The sequence below is a fragment of the Zingiber officinale genome, chromosome 2A, assembly GCF_018446385.1.
Source record: "Zingiber officinale cultivar Zhangliang chromosome 2A, Zo_v1.1, whole genome shotgun sequence".
Classification (NCBI taxonomy): domain Eukaryota; kingdom Viridiplantae; phylum Streptophyta; class Magnoliopsida; order Zingiberales; family Zingiberaceae; genus Zingiber; species Zingiber officinale.
The window spans coordinates 165,821,955-165,840,562 of NC_055988.1; the positions used below are offsets into that span (position 1 = coordinate 165,821,955).

Below are 18,608 nucleotides of genomic sequence, written 5' to 3' on the forward strand. Positions count from 1 at the left end.
TATGAAATCACAGGATGAAATCATAAAATTATCGAAAAATAAATCCTTAGATCCTATATAATTCATCCCACCATCACTTATCCTCTTAGTTGTCATGATTTATCTTTCTCATGATGATTCGAGATCGGGTGCGACAAGAACACTGAAAACAAGTGATTTCACCTTTGGCACTGTTTGGCTACTTTTAATTAAAAAAATAAAAGACCAATTTCGATTTTTGGCTGACAAATTTCAATTTCAAATTTAAATCTTAAATAGTTTAGACAAACTTGTTCTACAACATTATTACAATATTATATATTATAGCAGCAATAATTTCATAACTATAAACATATTTAATGTTTAAAAATATTCTTATTATAATAATTATTATTTCATAACTACTACAATATAAATTTAATATATTCATCTAACATTCATATTTATTATAGTAACTATAAAATTATGACTATTCCAACTTTGACTTATCATATTTATAACAGTTAAGATTTCATAACTATTACAAGACTTAATTTGTTCATATCATATAATTGACTGATCAATTCAGAATTTAATGCATGGTACCAGAGATAATAATATTTATTAAACATTGTGCCTGAGATCATTTTACAAAGGGGGTTCGAGTGATACGCTCTTTTAATAAAAATGAAAATGAGACGCTCATGCTACTGCTCTTTTAATTTTTGCTCACAAAACAAAAATAGAGGACTCTAGTGAGATTGTGGTCTTGAGAGAAGCGGATCGCAAAGTGACAACCACAAATTGCCTCCACAACGCCCCCTCCTCTCCAGTCCATCAAAGTAAACCATGCCAAAAAACTCACTGTCTATCTACATCTTAGGGGCATGGATGGATTGTTAGGCAAAACCAGCTAGTCTGTTCATAACTTGGTTTGAAACAAAAATGATGATATAATGAATTAGACAATGACGAATCGAAAACCAAGCCCCGTAGTTTGTCCCGAACACGATAGTAGCTAAACGAAGCAAGTCCAGTTCAATAACAGACGAGAAGATACACCACTTGTATTTCCTTCAAACAAGCTCACTCCTTTTTCCATTTTGCGATCGCATTTGCATCCCGTAAGTACTCTTGACAAACTCAATGAGTCGCGCAAACGAATGACTTTGTTTCCTCCTCAATAAGGGCCACAACCAACCTACAACATTGAGAGAATCAGAACAGTAGTTAAGAGAACTCGTTCGAAATCGGAAAATTATAGAGCGTTATCATATTTATTATTATTTTTTGTTTTTACAAAATTATTTAATCGGAGAAAACATATAAAATTTATGATTCAAATTTAGACTTTAACTTACAGTATTTTTAAGGCAATTAATATAATTTTCCTAAAAAACAGACCAAATATATTTTCATATAAGCCCTTAACTTTTACTGAGAATCATCTTAGACTTCACTATTTATGTTGTTTTTGTATAATTTCAGTGAGTTTTTGAGAGATTTGAGATCAATTTGAAACGAATTATGCTACAGACTTCGCGTATACTAGTGTTCGCATAAAATTAATTTCTAATTGAAATTTCCAACACAAAAAAGTTGCGAGCTCACAAAAGAAAGGAGGTGAAGTGCAAAGGATGGCTCACAATAATCAACAATACCTTCCTACTGAAATTAACTTTAAAAATGTTTAGCATCGATAGAACTACAAATATTGGTTTCCAAAGTATTGTTATTATCTTTGGCAAAAGATGAAACCGTCAAGACATTATGTGGAGAGATGATGATATTCGCATTACTTTAGTAAAGAGATTGTCGATTTTAATGTCGCGAGGCAACCCCGAACTCCCGATTGTATCTCTTCTACCATAAGTAGGGGCAGGGGAATTCTAATTTACGATCTCACACGAAGATACAATAGCTATAACTTGGATGCCGAAATTAGGATAGTGATTTGATCTGTATTTATAAGACGAATGCTAAAGTGGGCTTAAAGGTCTTCACATGCTCGAAGGATTCCTAAATTAATTTTAACTCGACAAAGTTCAACTTCGATCAGAATAGACGGCATATTTGAATAAGAAAAGATAATTCCCTTTACAAAGAATAAGAACTAAACAAAGTATAATTCAAGAATATGAAATGCAGGATAAACATAAATATCCATCAAAATCTCGGGGGAAATAGCAAACTCAGATCATAAACTGGTAATATAAGTTGAAAAAAAAATCAGACAAAAATGACAAACAAAGAGGAAAGTACGAGATTGTTCCTATGGTAAAGCATGGATCATGACTCGAGCACAAAATAACAGACGAGTAATAGTCGAGTAATGCAGGAATCTGTTCCTTTTAGTGTTTTTCATCTTTAGTTGCCACTACTGTGAACATAACCTTAGTGCATTGCGAAATTTTCTGTAACTTACTGTCATTGCCCAACAAGAATGAAAGGAAAATAATTTGTGATGAACAATGCTTACAGTTCAGCTAATACCCTTAGCATGAACAAGTATATTCCACCCTTTGTTTTCCAATTTTCTATATAAACTTTCAATCAGCTAAACATCTAGTTGATGGATATTATTCTATTACTGCTGTAGAAGAGGCAGACTCAAACTATAATTAATAAAGAAAAGGATTAGTGTGGAAGTATACATGGTTATCGAGGCAAAAACTAATCCCACCAATTATCACGCAAATCTAAGTAATCATGCTGTCACTATACTTTTCATTCTGTCAACCAGAAGTTATCTTTCTCCGTAACTTCTATAATCTCTCTCTACTCTCAAACGTTCAATCTAATGGATTTCAATTTATTAGTCTCCTTCTGCAGTAGCAAGGAATAGAACCCAAGGATATGTTTTTTACAATTTCTTAACTCTACCTATTTATGAACCAAAAACTAAGACGCTATTCTGCAATCATGGAAACACTAAGAGAAAACTATGCATTCGTGTGGGGCTGAACCTTAATGATAATAAAAGATGCTTGGACTAAACTAAGCAAGAAAATTCAGCATATCAATAAGCAGTACCTGATACCGAAGTCGGTCTCACTGATGGGTTCCAGATCCTGTTGGTGCGCTAGCATTTACCTGCTGCTGCTGTTGAATTTGGAGAAGCAAATTAGCAGCAAACTGAAGGGTTGACTGATACCGCTGGTTCTTGTCAGCATCACCTTGGGATGTGCCCTGGGTTGAACTTGGTAATATGTTTTGTAACTGCTGCCCTTGATTAGGAAGCTCCGGATTCCCTTTTTCATTCGAAATTGACAAAGCAGGTTGGTGCTGAGGCATATTTCCAATTAAACTATGAGCAGACAATGAACCAATTCTCGGTTGCTGCTGAACCGAAGAAGAAAATGAATCAGCAACGTTTGTTGTAGTTAAACTTCCGTAGTTGTCATGATTACTGTGAGTGTTGTCGAACTGATAAAGTTGATTGTTCTGGGTGGCAGAAAACTGTCCCCGGTGTGAGATTTCGTAGTTATTCAACAGATTGGTTGAAACAGCAGGGGCTTGTGGCATGGTAAGAGTAGGATTTTGAATTTGGATAGTCGTGAATGGTGGAAATTGGGAGACTGGAGGTGCCTGGCTATTGAAATCTTGTCCGAAATGTGGTGACTGTTTCTGTTGCTCCATCGAATTAAGAGAAAGAGCCATTTGGTTCTCTTGTCTCTGACTCTGAAATGGAGTAGAAGTATAGGATGAAGTAGGTCTGACAATCAAGTTGGATGGCAACTGAGCAGCACCAGAAGCTGATGATTGATTGTTGCTGGGTATAAGAGAAGCTAAAGTAGCTATTAAATCAGGAGTTAAGGTAGCCTTCAACTGCGACGTTGCAACAGCAACATTGTTATCTTGGTTTAGTGAAGCTGGTCGCGCCATGTGTTGCTCATCTCCCTGAGCTAGTGGGAATTTTTCAACAGCAGAACGTCGTACCACTTCATCATGCAGAGACTGATAATAATCACCTCTTAGTGTCTGATCTTCATTGTGGTGGACAAAATTGTTAGTTTTCTGGAAATTAGGTTCTTCCTGATCAATCTGTTGTGATTGTTGCACAACTGCAGCAGGTGGCTGCTGGGGCATGTTTAGAACAACACCATACAGGCGTTCAGGACCATTCACACCCAATACCTTGGTCAATAAATCCGACGGTGGTACCAAAAATAGAGTTGTACCATCTTCAAGCTTTGCAACCCCAGCTCGATTTTTTAGGCCTAGGTACCTTAAGAACTCTGTGTAAGAGGCAAAGTCCTCTTCGCTGTCAGGTAAAAAGAAAACGACCTCAAAATCGGTTGCCTCAGCACAATGTTTTGTGAGCATATCTAATCCAGTTCTAGCCGAGCAGTTGACGACACTTGGCCTGCCAAAATATGTCAAATTGTAGTTAGAACGAATATCAATCTACAAAATCAAGAACATGGAGAGCGGGAAAATGGAACCTACATTGGAGAGTCGATGCCCTTTCCTATTGGTACACAGCGAGCATAACAAACATGTGTTCCTCCTTTAGCAATAACACCACGCCAAATGTAGTCTTTATCAGAAGAGTGTAAGTGAGGACCAAGTTGACTATGATTAGAAGCACTTCTATCTTGACGAGGTAACAAAAATAGTTGCTCCTCCTTAGTGCTGCTAATCCTCCTTTGACGAAAATCATCATCGCTGGGAGGACTATCCAGCCTAATCCTCTTCGGGTTTCTCACATCATCTCCATCCCATCCATCAGGCATGGATCGGATATCTTGAAACAAACCTGGAGGAAAAGGAAGAATTCCTAGTGCTGAAGGGGGCCGATATGTCCAAGGTATAGATTTGCTAGCATCAACCTCAAGGAGATTTGGATGAAGAATACCAAGTTCATGACGGAGATTTGGTCCTTGTGGCCCAAATGACCTATTGGCATGCAGGAGGTCAAGCAAATTATTCGGGGCAATCAGACGACCAGGACCTAACCGTTCAAGAGGTCCATATATAAAAACATCAGATCTAGGTGCTATAAATTTTAAATTCAGAGAAAGGCGGCAAATTATTCTTACCCGGTAGAGCAAGTTCACTGTTGGAATAGAGTATCTGTATCCTAGGATCGTTAAACAGACGACCCTGTAAACCATCTTTTGCACGCCTAGCTTCATCAATACTTCTGAACACCACAAGAGAATAGTGTCCAGAAGGAAAGGATTTTATCATTTCAATTTCGCCAAAAAGAATCATGGCATTGTGAAGCATCTTCTCATCAATCTGAACAGGAGGTGGATATCTTATGCAAAGAACATTGCTTGGAGGGCCATCTTGGAGCACTCCATGAGGCTGAAATTTCAAGAAAACAATGAAGCATGAGACAAGATTCATAAAATCAGTAAAGCTAAGCAAAATAGCGATCGAGAAAACAATGTACCATATCCCACTTAGGCCCAAGGGAAGAACTATAAAAATTTCTCACTCTCTCGAATGGCAAAGATCTTACGTTGCCCAGGTGTCCATTCCTCAAATCCTGGCGGTCAGGCCACTCCTATTCAATGAGAGACAATCAGTAAGAACAGCATTAGTAGATAATCAAACAACAGAAATATCATTTGTGCACATTGAAACAGTGTCAGTACAAAGAAAAAGCAAGTAAATAAGGGTTCATTTATTTCACATAAATATTTTTTTTAGATTTTCTAATGTTTAGCACAATGCAAAAGATGAAAATGAATTCCACCTCTATGAACTACACAGAATTATACTTTTCTTGCTAAATTTTCCCATTTTCATAGAGAATACATAAGAAAAAACATTTAAGGCAAAACAAACAGACCTTATTTATGATTATCAATATTGTTAAAGATCAGAGTTCTGGGGGAGGAAGGAACAAATTAGAATAGGCCATTTGTGTTATTTCTTTTTCTGAAAACCAAATTAGAATGAACAGCCTCTATTACTTGTTCACCAACTTCAATTGTTTAGATGGTGATAATGCAGCATTTTGTCAGTCTTCATGCAATAATCATATTCTGTGCTGCATAACATTTTATATATAATATTGATCTGTTATAAAAATAAAAATATACACTTAGATGCAAGATTATCAAAAATAATATTAGTAAAATGTCATCTGAGAAATGACTGCTTTTTAAAATTGATTGCATGGGACCAAATTATATAACTTTACATAGCCAAATATGGGATTTCTAGTGTGCCAAATATCAAATGTTTAGATCATGCATAGAACAGATTTCTTAAAAAGCCCAAGCATAGTGCTTAAGAAGGCTAATTGATTATTAACTGAAAAACAATAGTTTTGTTATATTGATTGATTAGGTTGTTTAGATCGATATATATTATAGAAAATAAACTAATACATCTTTTCACACATGATAAACATTATTGTCAATGTAACTGCAGCAGTGCTTGCCTTCATACACTTTTTCAAAACCTTAAGTGCCATGGCAACATATAGACAAACCTTCGTCAAGATAACTATAGAAAATAAACAAAAATAAAACAGATATAGCTGTCAGAAAACATACCCTTCTAGGAGGTTGAGACCGTAGAAAATCAACAAGTAGCTGTTGACCAGCAAACTTCTTTCCATTCATATTTTTGTGAGCGGCAATTGCATCATCTAACTTATAATATTCAATAATAGCTGAATTTCGATCCCTGAAAAATCTGTACTCTTCAATCTTACCAAACTGCATAAACTCTTCCTCAAGTTGCTCCTTACTTATAGCTGAGCTAAACCCACCAACCCAAATCTGCTTAGCTGCTCTTGGCTGAATGAGAAAAATTAACACAAAACAATATTTAGATTACAATACTTTCAAACATTTGATTCAAATGAGTTAGTTTTTCCCAATGTGATGAGCAAAAAACTAACTAAAATGAAAAATGAAAAATAAGCAAGCACGGTACCATTAAACATTTAGTATGCTTGTTCTAGGCTTCTAGCAAAGGCTGTAATAATGTATGAGAGGATGCATTGATCAATTGATTCCATGGAAGATGCAGTACTTTATCATACAAACAATCAAGTTTAAAATCTCAATCCATACCGGAATAATATGGTTTTGGCACTATATTTTGTCATGCCATTGTGATTTAAGTACTTATTTAATTAAATTTTTAATAATACCTTGATTAATTTTAATTAATACGAGTTGTAACTTTTTACTATAATTAATTGTTTACTTACTAATTAATTAAACTGCCAGTGTATAATTTATGCTTCCTCCTCTACTTATATCTGTTGATTAATTTGATCCTCAATTTGATCCACAGTATTTAGAGTTAAAAAAATGCTTGCAACCAATTAATTTTTAATTTTAGTCACTTGTATACTATATACTTATTTCATTTCATAATAACTTACACTTAAATTTATTCAACATTTGATGTTAGAATGAGCAGAATAAGGTTTTTTATCCTCTATAAATTAGGGCTTACTTTGCTTTTAAATTCTAGCAATTTTAGATTTAAAAACTTGAGGGTCTTTCATTTTTAATGATATAAATTTCTTTGAAATGCACGCACTTAATAAAAGCATCTGATAAAAGCTTTGAGCATTAAGTATTTTATTTGATTAAACCCTTAATAAAACAATCGGATATAATGAAATAATTCAAAATTTTATCTTTGATTTTAATTGGATTTTGTTTCTTACACTTCACTAAAATCAATTAGAGTGAACAAAAAATAGAGATGGTTTTCAAATTTTAAAAGGTTAAATATTATATTTTAGATTCAAATTAAATTTTGATTTTTGTAATTAAATTTATTTAATTTTATAAGTAAAAATTTTTAAAAAGCAAAAAAAAAATGAAACTCAACTAAAACAATTTAAAAATTTTAGATTCAATATTTTTTGATAAAATTAAATTCAAATTTTTGTTCCTTCAAATTAAGCTAGATAGAGTTTTAAAAAATATAGTAATCTGATATGATTAGAACACACCTATTCATGCAATCATTATCTATTTGGTTGACAAATTAACAGATAAATTTTCTACCTACGAACGTAACTGTCCACGGAGAGCGCTTCACAATTTACCCTTATAACTAGTGAAAAAACTTTCTTGGGACCAAACCGAGCAAACCCTTCCAGATTTACCCTTTTGGTCAGTGGAAAGACTTCCTTAGACCGATCACTCCCAAGATTAGTCGACATAAGCTAAATAACGGGTAACAACTAAAAATAATAATAAAAAAAAAAAAATATTCCAATGAAATATTTTTTAAAAGAATAAATTAAATTATGTTCTGAACTTAAAACATATAAGCTGATACCTGATACAAACTAATTTTTTTTAAAAATAATAATAATATTCAAATGATTTTTTTTTCAAAAAAATACATTAAATTATTTTCTGAACTTAAACATATAAATTTTTATTTAATTAAAGCATCGAACCCAAGAAATTACTTAGCATTAAAACAAAAGCAAAGAAAAGACGTAAAGAGGTCATGAAGCTCGCTAGATATCGTCGAACCAAATGTCATCCCATTTAAAATTTTGCATTTAAAACCTTTTTTTTTCAGATAACGAATTAAGCAAATCAAACCAATCTTTTAAATTTTAAAGTCGGTTGAAGCTCAATTTAGGGTTAGGTATAGTTAATAAGTCGGATCAAATGAGTTCAAATTGGAAATTATTTTAACCTTATTAAAATTGGAATTCACAAGCTGGAGCTACAAATTCTTAAGACGGAAATTGGAATTAACTAAGTAGTTACACCAATTTAACTAGTTGTTACTAGATTATAAGGATTACAATGTCAATTTGATTAACAAAAATGAATTAGAGCTGCAAAGCAGTCAACCAACCACTTCCACTGAAATCACAACCATTGTTAGAAAGGGTTTGCGCCTGTCATGTGTCCTAAAAGAAATTGTCAAAGAAAGAAGGGCTATTTAAAATACATTTGTTTTTTTCGGAACTCCAATGTTTACTTTTCTTTAAATTTTTTTGACACCAACTCCAACAAACAAAGGGCAGCCCAGTGCACAAAATTCCCACCAACACAAGGTCATGAAAAAGAGTCTACTGTACACAGTTACCATTGTGCCAAGACTCCCCTTTACACCAACTCCAACAAACAGATAACAAAAAAATCTAAGGCTGTGTTTTCTTCTTCAAAGCCCTCTCCTGGATGATATCTTAAAAAAAATGATGACAAACAAGCAAATATTTCATTAACAACATATGCTAAACTGGTGGTCTTAGTCAACACTTCTCATTCAATTCTTTTCTTGACAAGTTTTTTCAGTTTTCCACTATGTCAAAACTCAGAATTTTACTATTCTGAGAAGATGGAATTTTTCTTTTAAAAATTAAACTTATCGAAACAAAAATATAAAATTCTAGCACCTAATAAGGACATAGATACTGATCTAAAATATGTGATATACAAGTAGCTTATGAGTCAGGGTATAATGAATTAATTGAATAAGCAGGCAAAACTGCTGCATCATCTATGTCTCCACCAATCTAAAATTGTTCTGAACTAGCCCCCGCAGGCATGGTGAAGTGGTAAAGCACTCAAATGAACAATAAGAGGACCAAAATTGAAATCTCGGCTTCTGAGTGTGCATACACTATGCTCAGACAACCAAAATTCAAATCCCAAATGGGGCAAATATCCTAGAGGTCAGCTCCTGAGTGTGCTCTAGATTTACCCGGTAGGCAGACTAGAGGGAAGATTGTTTAACTCCAGGATTAGACGGACAATGCACATCCAGTGTATTACAGCGCACATCCATAAAGCAAGTTCAGCTTGTGCGATGTAGGTTATAAATGATAATTGACTCACAAGTTGCTACATGAGAAAAAATGACAGTGAAAGATTACTAGCTGACAAATCTGCGTCCAACTACCCTTTTTCCCCAGTGATTTGTTCGACTTAGTAATAATGTGGATTGTGACGATGCATAGTTTCATCATATGCAAAAGAAACGTAGATTCTATCGGAAGACCTAACTGAACATACAACGTGCAAAGATAGAACAATGAATCAAAGAAACCTAACCAGATTTTCCTATTTCATGTTAATCTACACAAAAGTGAAAGGAGTGGTACAAACCGGTTTGGCAAACTCGATCCTGATGGCGCTCCCGTGGATCACGTACCCTTGGAGGGCTTCCTTTGCAGCCTTGGCTTCCTCGTCTTGCCGGAAGTACATGAAGGTGTAGTTCCTCGCCGAGCGCATGGTGGTGCAATCCAAGGCGCCATGCTTGGAGAAGATGGACATCAGATCCGAATCGGTGGTTTCGGCGGAGAGTTGCCCCACCCAGAGGGTATTCGAGGCGGACTCACTGCTCTCCGGATCCTTGGCAGACGATGGGCGGCAGTGGTCGGAAGAAACAACAGCAGACTTGTCGATCGGCATCGCCGGTTCCGGCCGAATCCTAAACGGTTGCCAACGGAAGCGAATCTACAGAAACAAAAAAAAAAGTACAGAAACCGCTCACAGAAATCGAACGCGGGGCAGATCGACGAACAGGCGACTCGGATTCTGCAATTGGAGACGGAGGCGGAAAGGAAGGGGAAAGAAACCCTAGAGCTTCGAAGCAGAGGGCCCTTCCACGCGCGGCAGTCTATATAAAGAAGATACGGAGGCCCCGAGGCCCCCGACGCATCGCAACGGCCTAAGTCGCGATTTGAGGTACAACCAGAATTATGCTATGCGGCTTCAGATGTATAAATTATTACAGAAACGTGTGGAATTTTATTTTTAGCCCCTTCATAATTTTTGAAGTTTCACTCAAATATATAGTACTCGGAGATGGAGCTTTTATATAAAAATAGTAATTAAAATGGAAAAATGTCAAAATAATAAAGCGATGAGATTGCATGACTATGAAATTAATTCTAGACTGAAACTATGCAATTATAATATGTATTCTATAAGGTAAAAGCAATTGTTTTGTCCCGAAACGATGGTATCATGATAAAACATCTAAGTTATCATTAAAACATCTATATTTCGATCTTTAGTGTGTATTTATAAAAAAATTTTCTTTAAATAGGAGGTACAACTAAAGAATGCTAGGCTTCTGAACTGATCACCACATGCACTTCCCGATTTACCCTGATGATCGATAAAAAATTTTCGTATCACGTGCGCTTTCCATTTACTCTAATAGTCGATGAAAAATTTCTGTAAGATCGAACCAATCATCTTAAGGATATCAATGAGGTTAACCGGTCACCCCAGGAATTTATTTAGATATCATCAAACTTTTAAATCAAATTCGTTAAACTTGTTAAATTGATTAATATATTTGATATTACAAATTTATTTATTCAATTTTTTTAATCCATTTACACTGATCTTCGAATTTGATCATTTAATTTAATAAATTATTCAAATTTATTTATTTATTTGAATAAATATAAATACTCTTATCAAATTATACGTCAAATTTATTCATAAATATTTAATACCCATACCCACAAAGACGACTGCGACAAGCTCAGTCCGATCATATCAAGTTCAAACCATGAGGAGCATGGCTCGAACAAGATGAATGATCGTTTAGACGAATGATTCAACTTTTATTGGATAGTCAAGTTCGCACATTCATCATAACTTTTAGTTTGATTGTCTAGATGAATGATGCAGCTTTCACTTCATTTAAAATGTACAAGATGAACCACTCCAGAGTTTGCCATGAAAACTAAGAGGACACAAAATAAATTGTTCAAGGCAACACCAAAAGAGTCGGTATGGCGGATTCTACTTGGAAATCTTTGCAGTAAGTTCCCTCACCAGCTTTGCGGCCACCATTGCAGTCATCCCATCGACGGTGTCACGTTGCGGGTTGAACTCCACGACGTCAGCACCCACAACATCGGCTTGGAGATTGTGGAGAATGTTGAGTACGTCGCGGAATGAGAGACCGCCAGGCTCAATATGAGACACTCCGGGAGCAAATGCAGGGTCAAGGCAATCAACATCCACCGAGATGTAGACACCCTTAACCCCTTCGCCTAGTTTCTGCCAAATTACGTAGGCATGCAACTCTTAGCTCATTCATTCAATGTACAAGTATCGAGTAGAGTTTCGACACAAATCAAACTATCAACATTGATCTGGTGTTTGAGGAAATAAAACAATACCAAATTTTCTAGAATATGGCGGTCTTGCGAAAAAGTGCGCATTTCGTATTGCTCAACCCCAAATCTCTTCCCCTGTTCCCGCCCTTCGCGAGTAATAGACCTAATTCCCACCTGAAATGAAATAAACTATTTTCCATATCAAAATGAAACATTGAAGAAATAACATTGATAGCCCTTCACATAGTGGAGAAATGCTATGTATCTGTAGCAAATGTCATAATGCACAGATCATAAGAGGTCATACTTCGAATAATGTTCTTTTCGTCGAGAAAAACTTCGTATAATACTGCTAAGTTACTTCACAAATAATACTAAGATCAGATTATTCACCCTTTTTTTGAATCGTTCTGTATCGCTTGTGGACTATTGATCACAAAGAAATCTAGTAAGCTTCCTTCCATATGATACATAGACGATACAATCAAAATATAAGCTTAGAAAAACGAAACTTTCACAAAGTAGAAAAGTAAAACAAATTTTCAGAAAGTAAAACAAATATTGCCCTCTGGTTTATTTTTACTGTGTAACAGAAAAAATATCCTCAGAGTCTGAATCTAAATGTAAAATGTCGAAAATCGTTCTTAATGAATTTGAGGGAAGAATACCTGTAGAAGGCGCCTTGCATATCCTCCCTCCATTATTCGCGCGAAAGAAGAAGCATGTGAATACTTGTTTCCCTCAAAAGCATCATATATATCTGGATGGGCATCTAGGTGAAGAATATCTAGAGGCCCGCCTAGCTTTTCTGATACAGCTCGAATGACGGGAAAAGATATGGAGTGGTCACCACCCAAAACAAGAGGTCGCAGTGGATCCTATCAAGCAAATGACAAGCTCAGCAAGAATACTGCACAGTAGCTGAAATTAAGGCCGGATTTACTCGGAGGAAAGATTCACAAAATTACATTTGGGTTTGAATCACAAATGTATGTTTTTGTGTTTCTTTTCATCCCCCTCTTCTTCCTATCTTTCAACCCAAGTAGATATCAGGACTAGTATAAGAACTACTATAGCATTTTATTTAAAACATATTGTCTCCAAGTACTAAATATCTGATCAATATGTATCTAATAAAGATCAAGAAAAAATGAAAGATGAACTCAAAGAAAGGTTAACATGACAAAGATACAAAGATCAGAACATAAAAGATGTGCAAGATTAAAAGAAGAATTAATATAATAAATGTTACTATTCAGAAGCACCAGTGGCTATGAATGAGAAAAAAAAGTGTAAAACATTGTAGACGTGTGCATTGAAAATTTGTAAACAAATGGAAAATAAGTGATTAAAAACGTTCTACTTGTAACAAAAATAAATCTACATCACCAGACTGACAATAAAGTTTTATATAAAACTTAATGGTGAGTTAAAATCAATGTAATTGTAGTAATTTTTTTAAGCTTGTGATATATCCCAATCTGCTTAGGATAATTTACAAGCTGCCTAGAACTATAAATATTGCAGTAGCATGACAATTTTAAAAAATTCGAATAGTGTAAATAACTCAAATACTAAAGAATAGAATAAGAAATTGAAATATTTTGTTACCTGTTCCATCACTAGCTTGACAGACTCACTTATAATATGCATTAGTCTGTCATCATCAACTCCACAATCTCGTATCTCTTGTATAGGAACATCACCAACATCAGTTAGCACACGCGGATCATCTAATTCTTTACCTGTACAAACACCAAGTTGTATATAAATTGAGATATTCCATCATCTACAAGAAATTGAACCGTAAAGGAAAGGATGGGCACCAAAAATATACTCCAAAAAAACATATTGAAAATAACCCCCAAAAAAAACTTTCTCAGAATTGTAGGAATCTTCTGATATAAAGTTCTCAATAAAGCTCTGATAAGAAAATGAACTTCAATTATTTGTGGCATACCATTAATTAAGTAAAATCTAATAGCAATTCCAAGACCCCTTTTCTAATCGTTCATAGTTCCTACATCAAACTTCTGCAATCTTCCAAATCATAGATAGCATGTCAAAACCAAAGAAAGCGACCTCCCATCACAGACAAAAATCAATATCTACGAAAAGACCATTCAAATCAATTCTTGTTTCCAGATTCAACACTTAGGCCATTGGTGCATGTGTGTATATATATAAAATGGAGTCAAGAACCCTATTTATAAAAGAAAATATGTGTTTGCTTGGAGAATTTTAGGCCTACAACGAACTAAAATTCGAAGAGAAAGAGTGAAAAAAAAAAGAGAGATAATACTGGTCTATTTGACAACAGATGTGAATAACTTATTGAAGAAGCAAATGAAATGCAATGACGGCTTATGTTTGTATTCCCTAAATAGTAAAACCAATCAGACGAACATCTAGAGACATGTCTTTAGCATCAATTATTATCACTTTTTTCATTTGTAAAATTCATATATTGTAGAGACATTCTTGAAGTTATTATTATATCAAAATTAAATAAAGTAACAGCAGGAATGCTCAGATATCAGCTTCCAATCTTAACACATCAAGATGGACCAGTAGTTTCTCAATCACCAGTTTTAAAAAATTTGGGACACAATTGTCATTGTTGTTCTTTGCGTTCTTGTGGTCGTAGCAATTGGATTTTCCTGTAACTTACTAGGATCCAAAGTCCTTTTTATTTTACAATGGTGCTAAACAAATAAATAAAAATTTCTTTGGGAAATAAATTAAAGTATGAAGAACAAGCTAGCTTCAAATACACTAATAAAGGAAAATAAACACATTCATGTAGATTTCATTTCAAGGATATATAGTTTGGTGGAACAAGTTATTGTAAAATGCATTCTTGCTGATCATGCTACCATAGTACTGAAGGAGGGTATAAAGAGGATTAGGAATTTTCAAATCGAGGAGTCACATCCCTCTTTATTTTATTATCTTTCCTCATCCTTTCAATTCTTTTTCTTTCCATTTTCCTACATCCTGACATGTTCTCTTGTTCACCAGCAGCAGCAACCATGAAACCCAGTATACTGTGATTATTTACATGGATCCTTATCCTGCTATTGAACTATTTTGAAAGCTATCTTGCTAGTAATATCTAAATCACTTGAATGTATTTTAAATTGTAAGCACTAATAATGCTCTTTTTTGTCCCCTCCACATCTCATATTTACAACTATAACCAGTTCAGTCCCCATGGGACAGGCAAATCATTGCATGGGTGTTGCCACCAAGAGGTCTAGAGGTCAATTCATGGCAGCGAAATGCTTGCCACATTCCTACCCTCCCCCATGCAATGGTTTCAAAGGCAAAGCCACCTGTGATTTACCTCTCTACAAATGACTATGGGACCGGTCGTGTGGGATGCCCGGGTTAGCGTATGACCTTTTGCCACCAACTATAACTAGTTTGCTTTAGCCAATTATACAATTTACTGATCAGTCTTTGAAAATTTCCATATCATCTTAACTCATTTTCTATTGCTTTGAGAGAGCACTAATTTTCTTATTAATTTTTTGTGTTTTTTACTGTTTTGTATAATTCAAACATCAGTATGTGTCATCTTCATATCCCTGTGTAATATTTCACTCATGATATGCTCGTTCCTTGTTGAAAATGTTTAAGCAGAAGTGGGGTCACAAGTGGTCTTTGCTTGTGCATGATCGGCAATAAATCAAATACCTAACATAAAGAGCTATGCTATCAGTTTTCAATGGATACAACTGAGAAACCAACATTTGCAATGTAAATATTTAGATTAGAACAATCAAATAGACTGGTTATATCAATGTGAAAAGCAAGTCCAAACATTTCAGCAACCAACTTTAGGAGGCTGACTCATATTTAAGTAAGTCAGTTCTTTACAGAGAACATGAAACAAGTGACAACTTTCCATGTCAACTAAGTGAATATGATTAAGCACCAAAACAAGAAGACAACACATCTGCAAAGATTTTAGAAAAAAAAAAAGAGTCAAACCTGTGAAAATTAACCTAAATCCAGTTTTGTCAATCTGTTCCAACAATAACAAGGCTGGCACATTAGATGCATGCAAAAAATGATAAATTTGTATTACCTTGTTCAGTGCTTGAGTTGGTACTACCACACCAGATAGCCTCCCTAATTCGAGGAGGAGCAAAAGCAGGGCCCTGCAGGAAAGAAGAATTGTGTCCTAGTGGAACTCCCAAAAGTGATGTTGAAGCTTTCGCACCGCCCAATGACCTTAATAACTCTCCCTGTGAAAAGAAGGGGATTCATTTAGTTCAGAAATTTAGCAAAGCTAAAGGTTCATAGCACTTGATACCAATCAATTTTACAGAGAGAATTCATCTAGATTACTCTCTTCAAATTTTGTAGACACAATAGGAACTGATATAATGAAAAAAAATGGAATAGCAGCCATCATCAGCGAGCAAGAATCTTAGCAGGTAACCAGTAATATATCAGTATCACTAACCCAGAGCAACACAAGAGCAAGCACTATATAGAAGTTAGTGACGCCAAAAAAGATAGTTTTTTGAGAAACATAAATTATAGAAAACTTGAAAAACGAATGGAACACTTGTCCATACTTGAATAGGATTTCATACAGATTAAAGATTGTTAGTATACATCTAATTACGATATTGAAAATCCTTTGAAGCTTGATAAGTATAGCTCTTTCTTTACAAGTTAGAAAATTGATTTTAATCTAAGAGTAGCTAAATAAGGATGAAAAAAATTGGAAAATAGCATTTCGATGATACGTCTACCAACAATATTGATCTGCAAACGCAACCAGAAAAAGCAATATCGAGCAAAACAGAGGATAACAGCAAACATAACACTTCTTCTACCTTGAGTTTGGCCCTCTCGCGAATCAGCGTGAGGGAAGCATCGATGACCCGGTTCTGCCCCTTCTCAATCAAGGCCTTAGAGACGTTCGCGGTGCTCAGTTGCCTCAAGTAGTGCATCCACTTCGTTCCCTGGCTCATCTTTTCTACAACACGTATAAAAACATCTCGTCAGTATCTACAAATAAATAAGAAAAAATCGCCAAAATATCTATAAAAAAATACATGATAACACCAGAAGAACATGAACAAAAAATAACATTTTGATCAGCTACCAGAACACAGAACGACAGAAATCTACGTCCGCTCGAGAACACTGATTCAGATTTCAACAAAAAAATACAAGAACGTACAAACTAGAGCACATCAAAAACCTAACATAAGCAAACATATTCATCAAAAAATAAGAACAAGAAAAGGGCAAATGTGCCCGATACCTCACTCTCACTGCGTAGAGAAGGACAGAGATTGAAGAGAGGGATGGTACGAGCGGAGCGGAGAACGAAACTCCGCTTTTATCAAGCTCGTCGAGCCGTCGCTATGGCAACAATCTCTGCAGTGGATTTCATTGGTGCTTGCCTGTTTGGTATCTTAAAAAAGGTAAAGAGATTAACAGACGGGTAATTTTTTAAAATGCCTATTTTTATATTTTAAAAAAAAAAAACAAAATAACATAGATATTTTACTATTGGATGGAATCAAAAGTCAAAAGGATTTATGTTTTTACCTATATCTCCCACCTTATGCATTGTAGGATCAACAGCTACTGTAAAATTATTTCGACATTTCGAAAAAAATTTAAACGAAATTTTTTAGATTTAAAATCCTATCACCGTGAGTTGCACCTATTAATCAATTATATATTTTAATTATAGTAGCTATAACGATATAATATAGTAGCTATGATTTTAAATTTACTCAAGGTATATATTTTAGACGGAGATAAGATAATAATAAAAATAATACTAACTGATAATTATATCATTGGTAAATAGGGAAAATTTATACGTAGTCTCTATTGGTAAACAAATCTTTATATGCAGTCTTCATCAATGAAAATCTTTGTTTTCACTCTCTAGTCAAATATATTTACCTAATTGCCCATGATATTTTTAGGTACAAAAAGTTCAAAAATCAGTATAAATCCTATTAAATTCAGTATATTAAATTAGAATCTAGTATATTTTCTATCAAATTGAGTACGCTTCTTTTTTCACCTCAAAATATACTCAATTTTAATTTAATGTGTTGAATTTAATAGGAATTATACTCATTTTTTTACTATTGTACCGAAAAATATGAGCATTAATTTCGATAGAAAATATATTATATCCTAATATAGAATATTAGATTATAGTGTAAAGTGCTGAATTTAACAAGAATTATACTTATTTTTAGACTTTTTATACTTAAAAAATAAGAGGGACAATTTTGATATAAAATATACTCGATTTTTAATATAAAGTACTGACTTTAAAAAGAATTATATTCGTTTTTAGACTTTTTGTACTCAATTTTAGACTCTTTGTACCTAAAAAATCTGAGGGGCAATTTAGGTATCAATATTTGTATGAGGGAGTTGAAATAAGTAATACTTTGCATGGAGTGGAAACAAAATTTTTTAGACATAAAGATTACATATAAAATTAACATTGTGATTAAGGATTTTTCTCTAATTTATCGATAAATATATTCTTTTGATTAAAAAAAAATCAACACACAACGCTCCGATTTAGTAAAACTTGTGCTCTTTGACTTTT

General features: G+C 34.3%; 2 protein-coding genes across 3 annotated transcripts; both read right to left on the minus strand.

The window, feature by feature from the left end:
* Positions 1-445: 445 nt before the first annotated feature.
* On the minus strand, positions 446-10,529 carry LOC122043050 (flowering time control protein FPA-like). Of its 2 annotated transcripts, XM_042603494.1 has the most exons (8): positions 10,023-10,529; positions 6,474-6,719; positions 5,360-5,473; positions 5,001-5,271; positions 4,817-4,912; positions 4,408-4,717; positions 2,992-4,324; positions 446-1,159 (listed from the first exon to the last, which is right to left on the minus strand). In XM_042603494.1, the coding sequence occupies exons 1-7, from the start codon at positions 10,326-10,328 to the stop codon at positions 3,010-3,012; spliced, it is 2,658 nt and encodes an 885-aa protein (XP_042459428.1). In that variant the 5' UTR covers positions 10,329-10,529; the 3' UTR covers positions 446-1,159; positions 2,992-3,009. The 2 variants fall into 2 exon arrangements, with proteins under 2 accessions (XP_042459428.1, XP_042459427.1); XM_042603493.1 differs by having other exon boundaries at positions 4,408-4,912.
* A 947-nt stretch (positions 10,530-11,476) lies between these two features.
* On the minus strand, positions 11,477-17,444 carry LOC122043051 (arginase 1, mitochondrial). Its single transcript, XM_042603495.1, has 7 exons — positions 17,286-17,444; positions 16,852-16,994; positions 16,092-16,251; positions 13,610-13,743; positions 12,667-12,876; positions 12,062-12,172; positions 11,477-11,939 (listed from the first exon to the last, which is right to left on the minus strand). Exons 2-7 carry the CDS (start codon positions 16,987-16,989, stop codon positions 11,679-11,681), a joined length of 1,014 nt encoding a protein of 337 aa, XP_042459429.1. The 5' UTR covers positions 16,990-16,994; positions 17,286-17,444; the 3' UTR covers positions 11,477-11,678.
* Between the last annotated feature and the right edge of the window lie 1,164 nt (positions 17,445-18,608).

What these genes read in the sequence shown, in the direction of transcription:
- LOC122043050 (XM_042603493.1), bottom strand. Translation starts at nt 10,328, where the DNA reads ATGCCGATCGACAAGTCTGCTGTTGTTTCTTCCGACCACTGCCGCCCA. An exon ending in GGTCTCAACCTCCTAGAAGG is followed by an intron (nt 5,474 to 6,473) that starts GTATGTTTTCTG and finishes CTCATTGAATAG; the next exon opens with GAGTGGCCTGACCGCCAGGA. An exon ending in TTGGGCCTAAGTGGGATATG is followed by an intron (nt 5,272 to 5,359) that starts GTACATTGTTTT and finishes TTGAAATTTCAG; the next exon opens with CCTCATGGAGTGCTCCAAGA.
- LOC122043051 (XM_042603495.1), bottom strand. Translation starts at nt 16,989, where the DNA reads ATGAGCCAGGGAACGAAGTGGATGCACTACTTGAGGCAACTGAGCACC. An exon ending in TCAAGCTAGTGATGGAACAG is followed by an intron (nt 12,877 to 13,609) that starts GTAACAAAATAT and finishes TTTGCTTGATAG; the next exon opens with GATCCACTGCGACCTCTTGT. An exon ending in GCCATATTCTAGAAAATTTG is followed by an intron (nt 11,940 to 12,061) that starts GTATTGTTTTAT and finishes GTAATTTGGCAG; the next exon opens with AAACTAGGCGAAGGGGTTAA.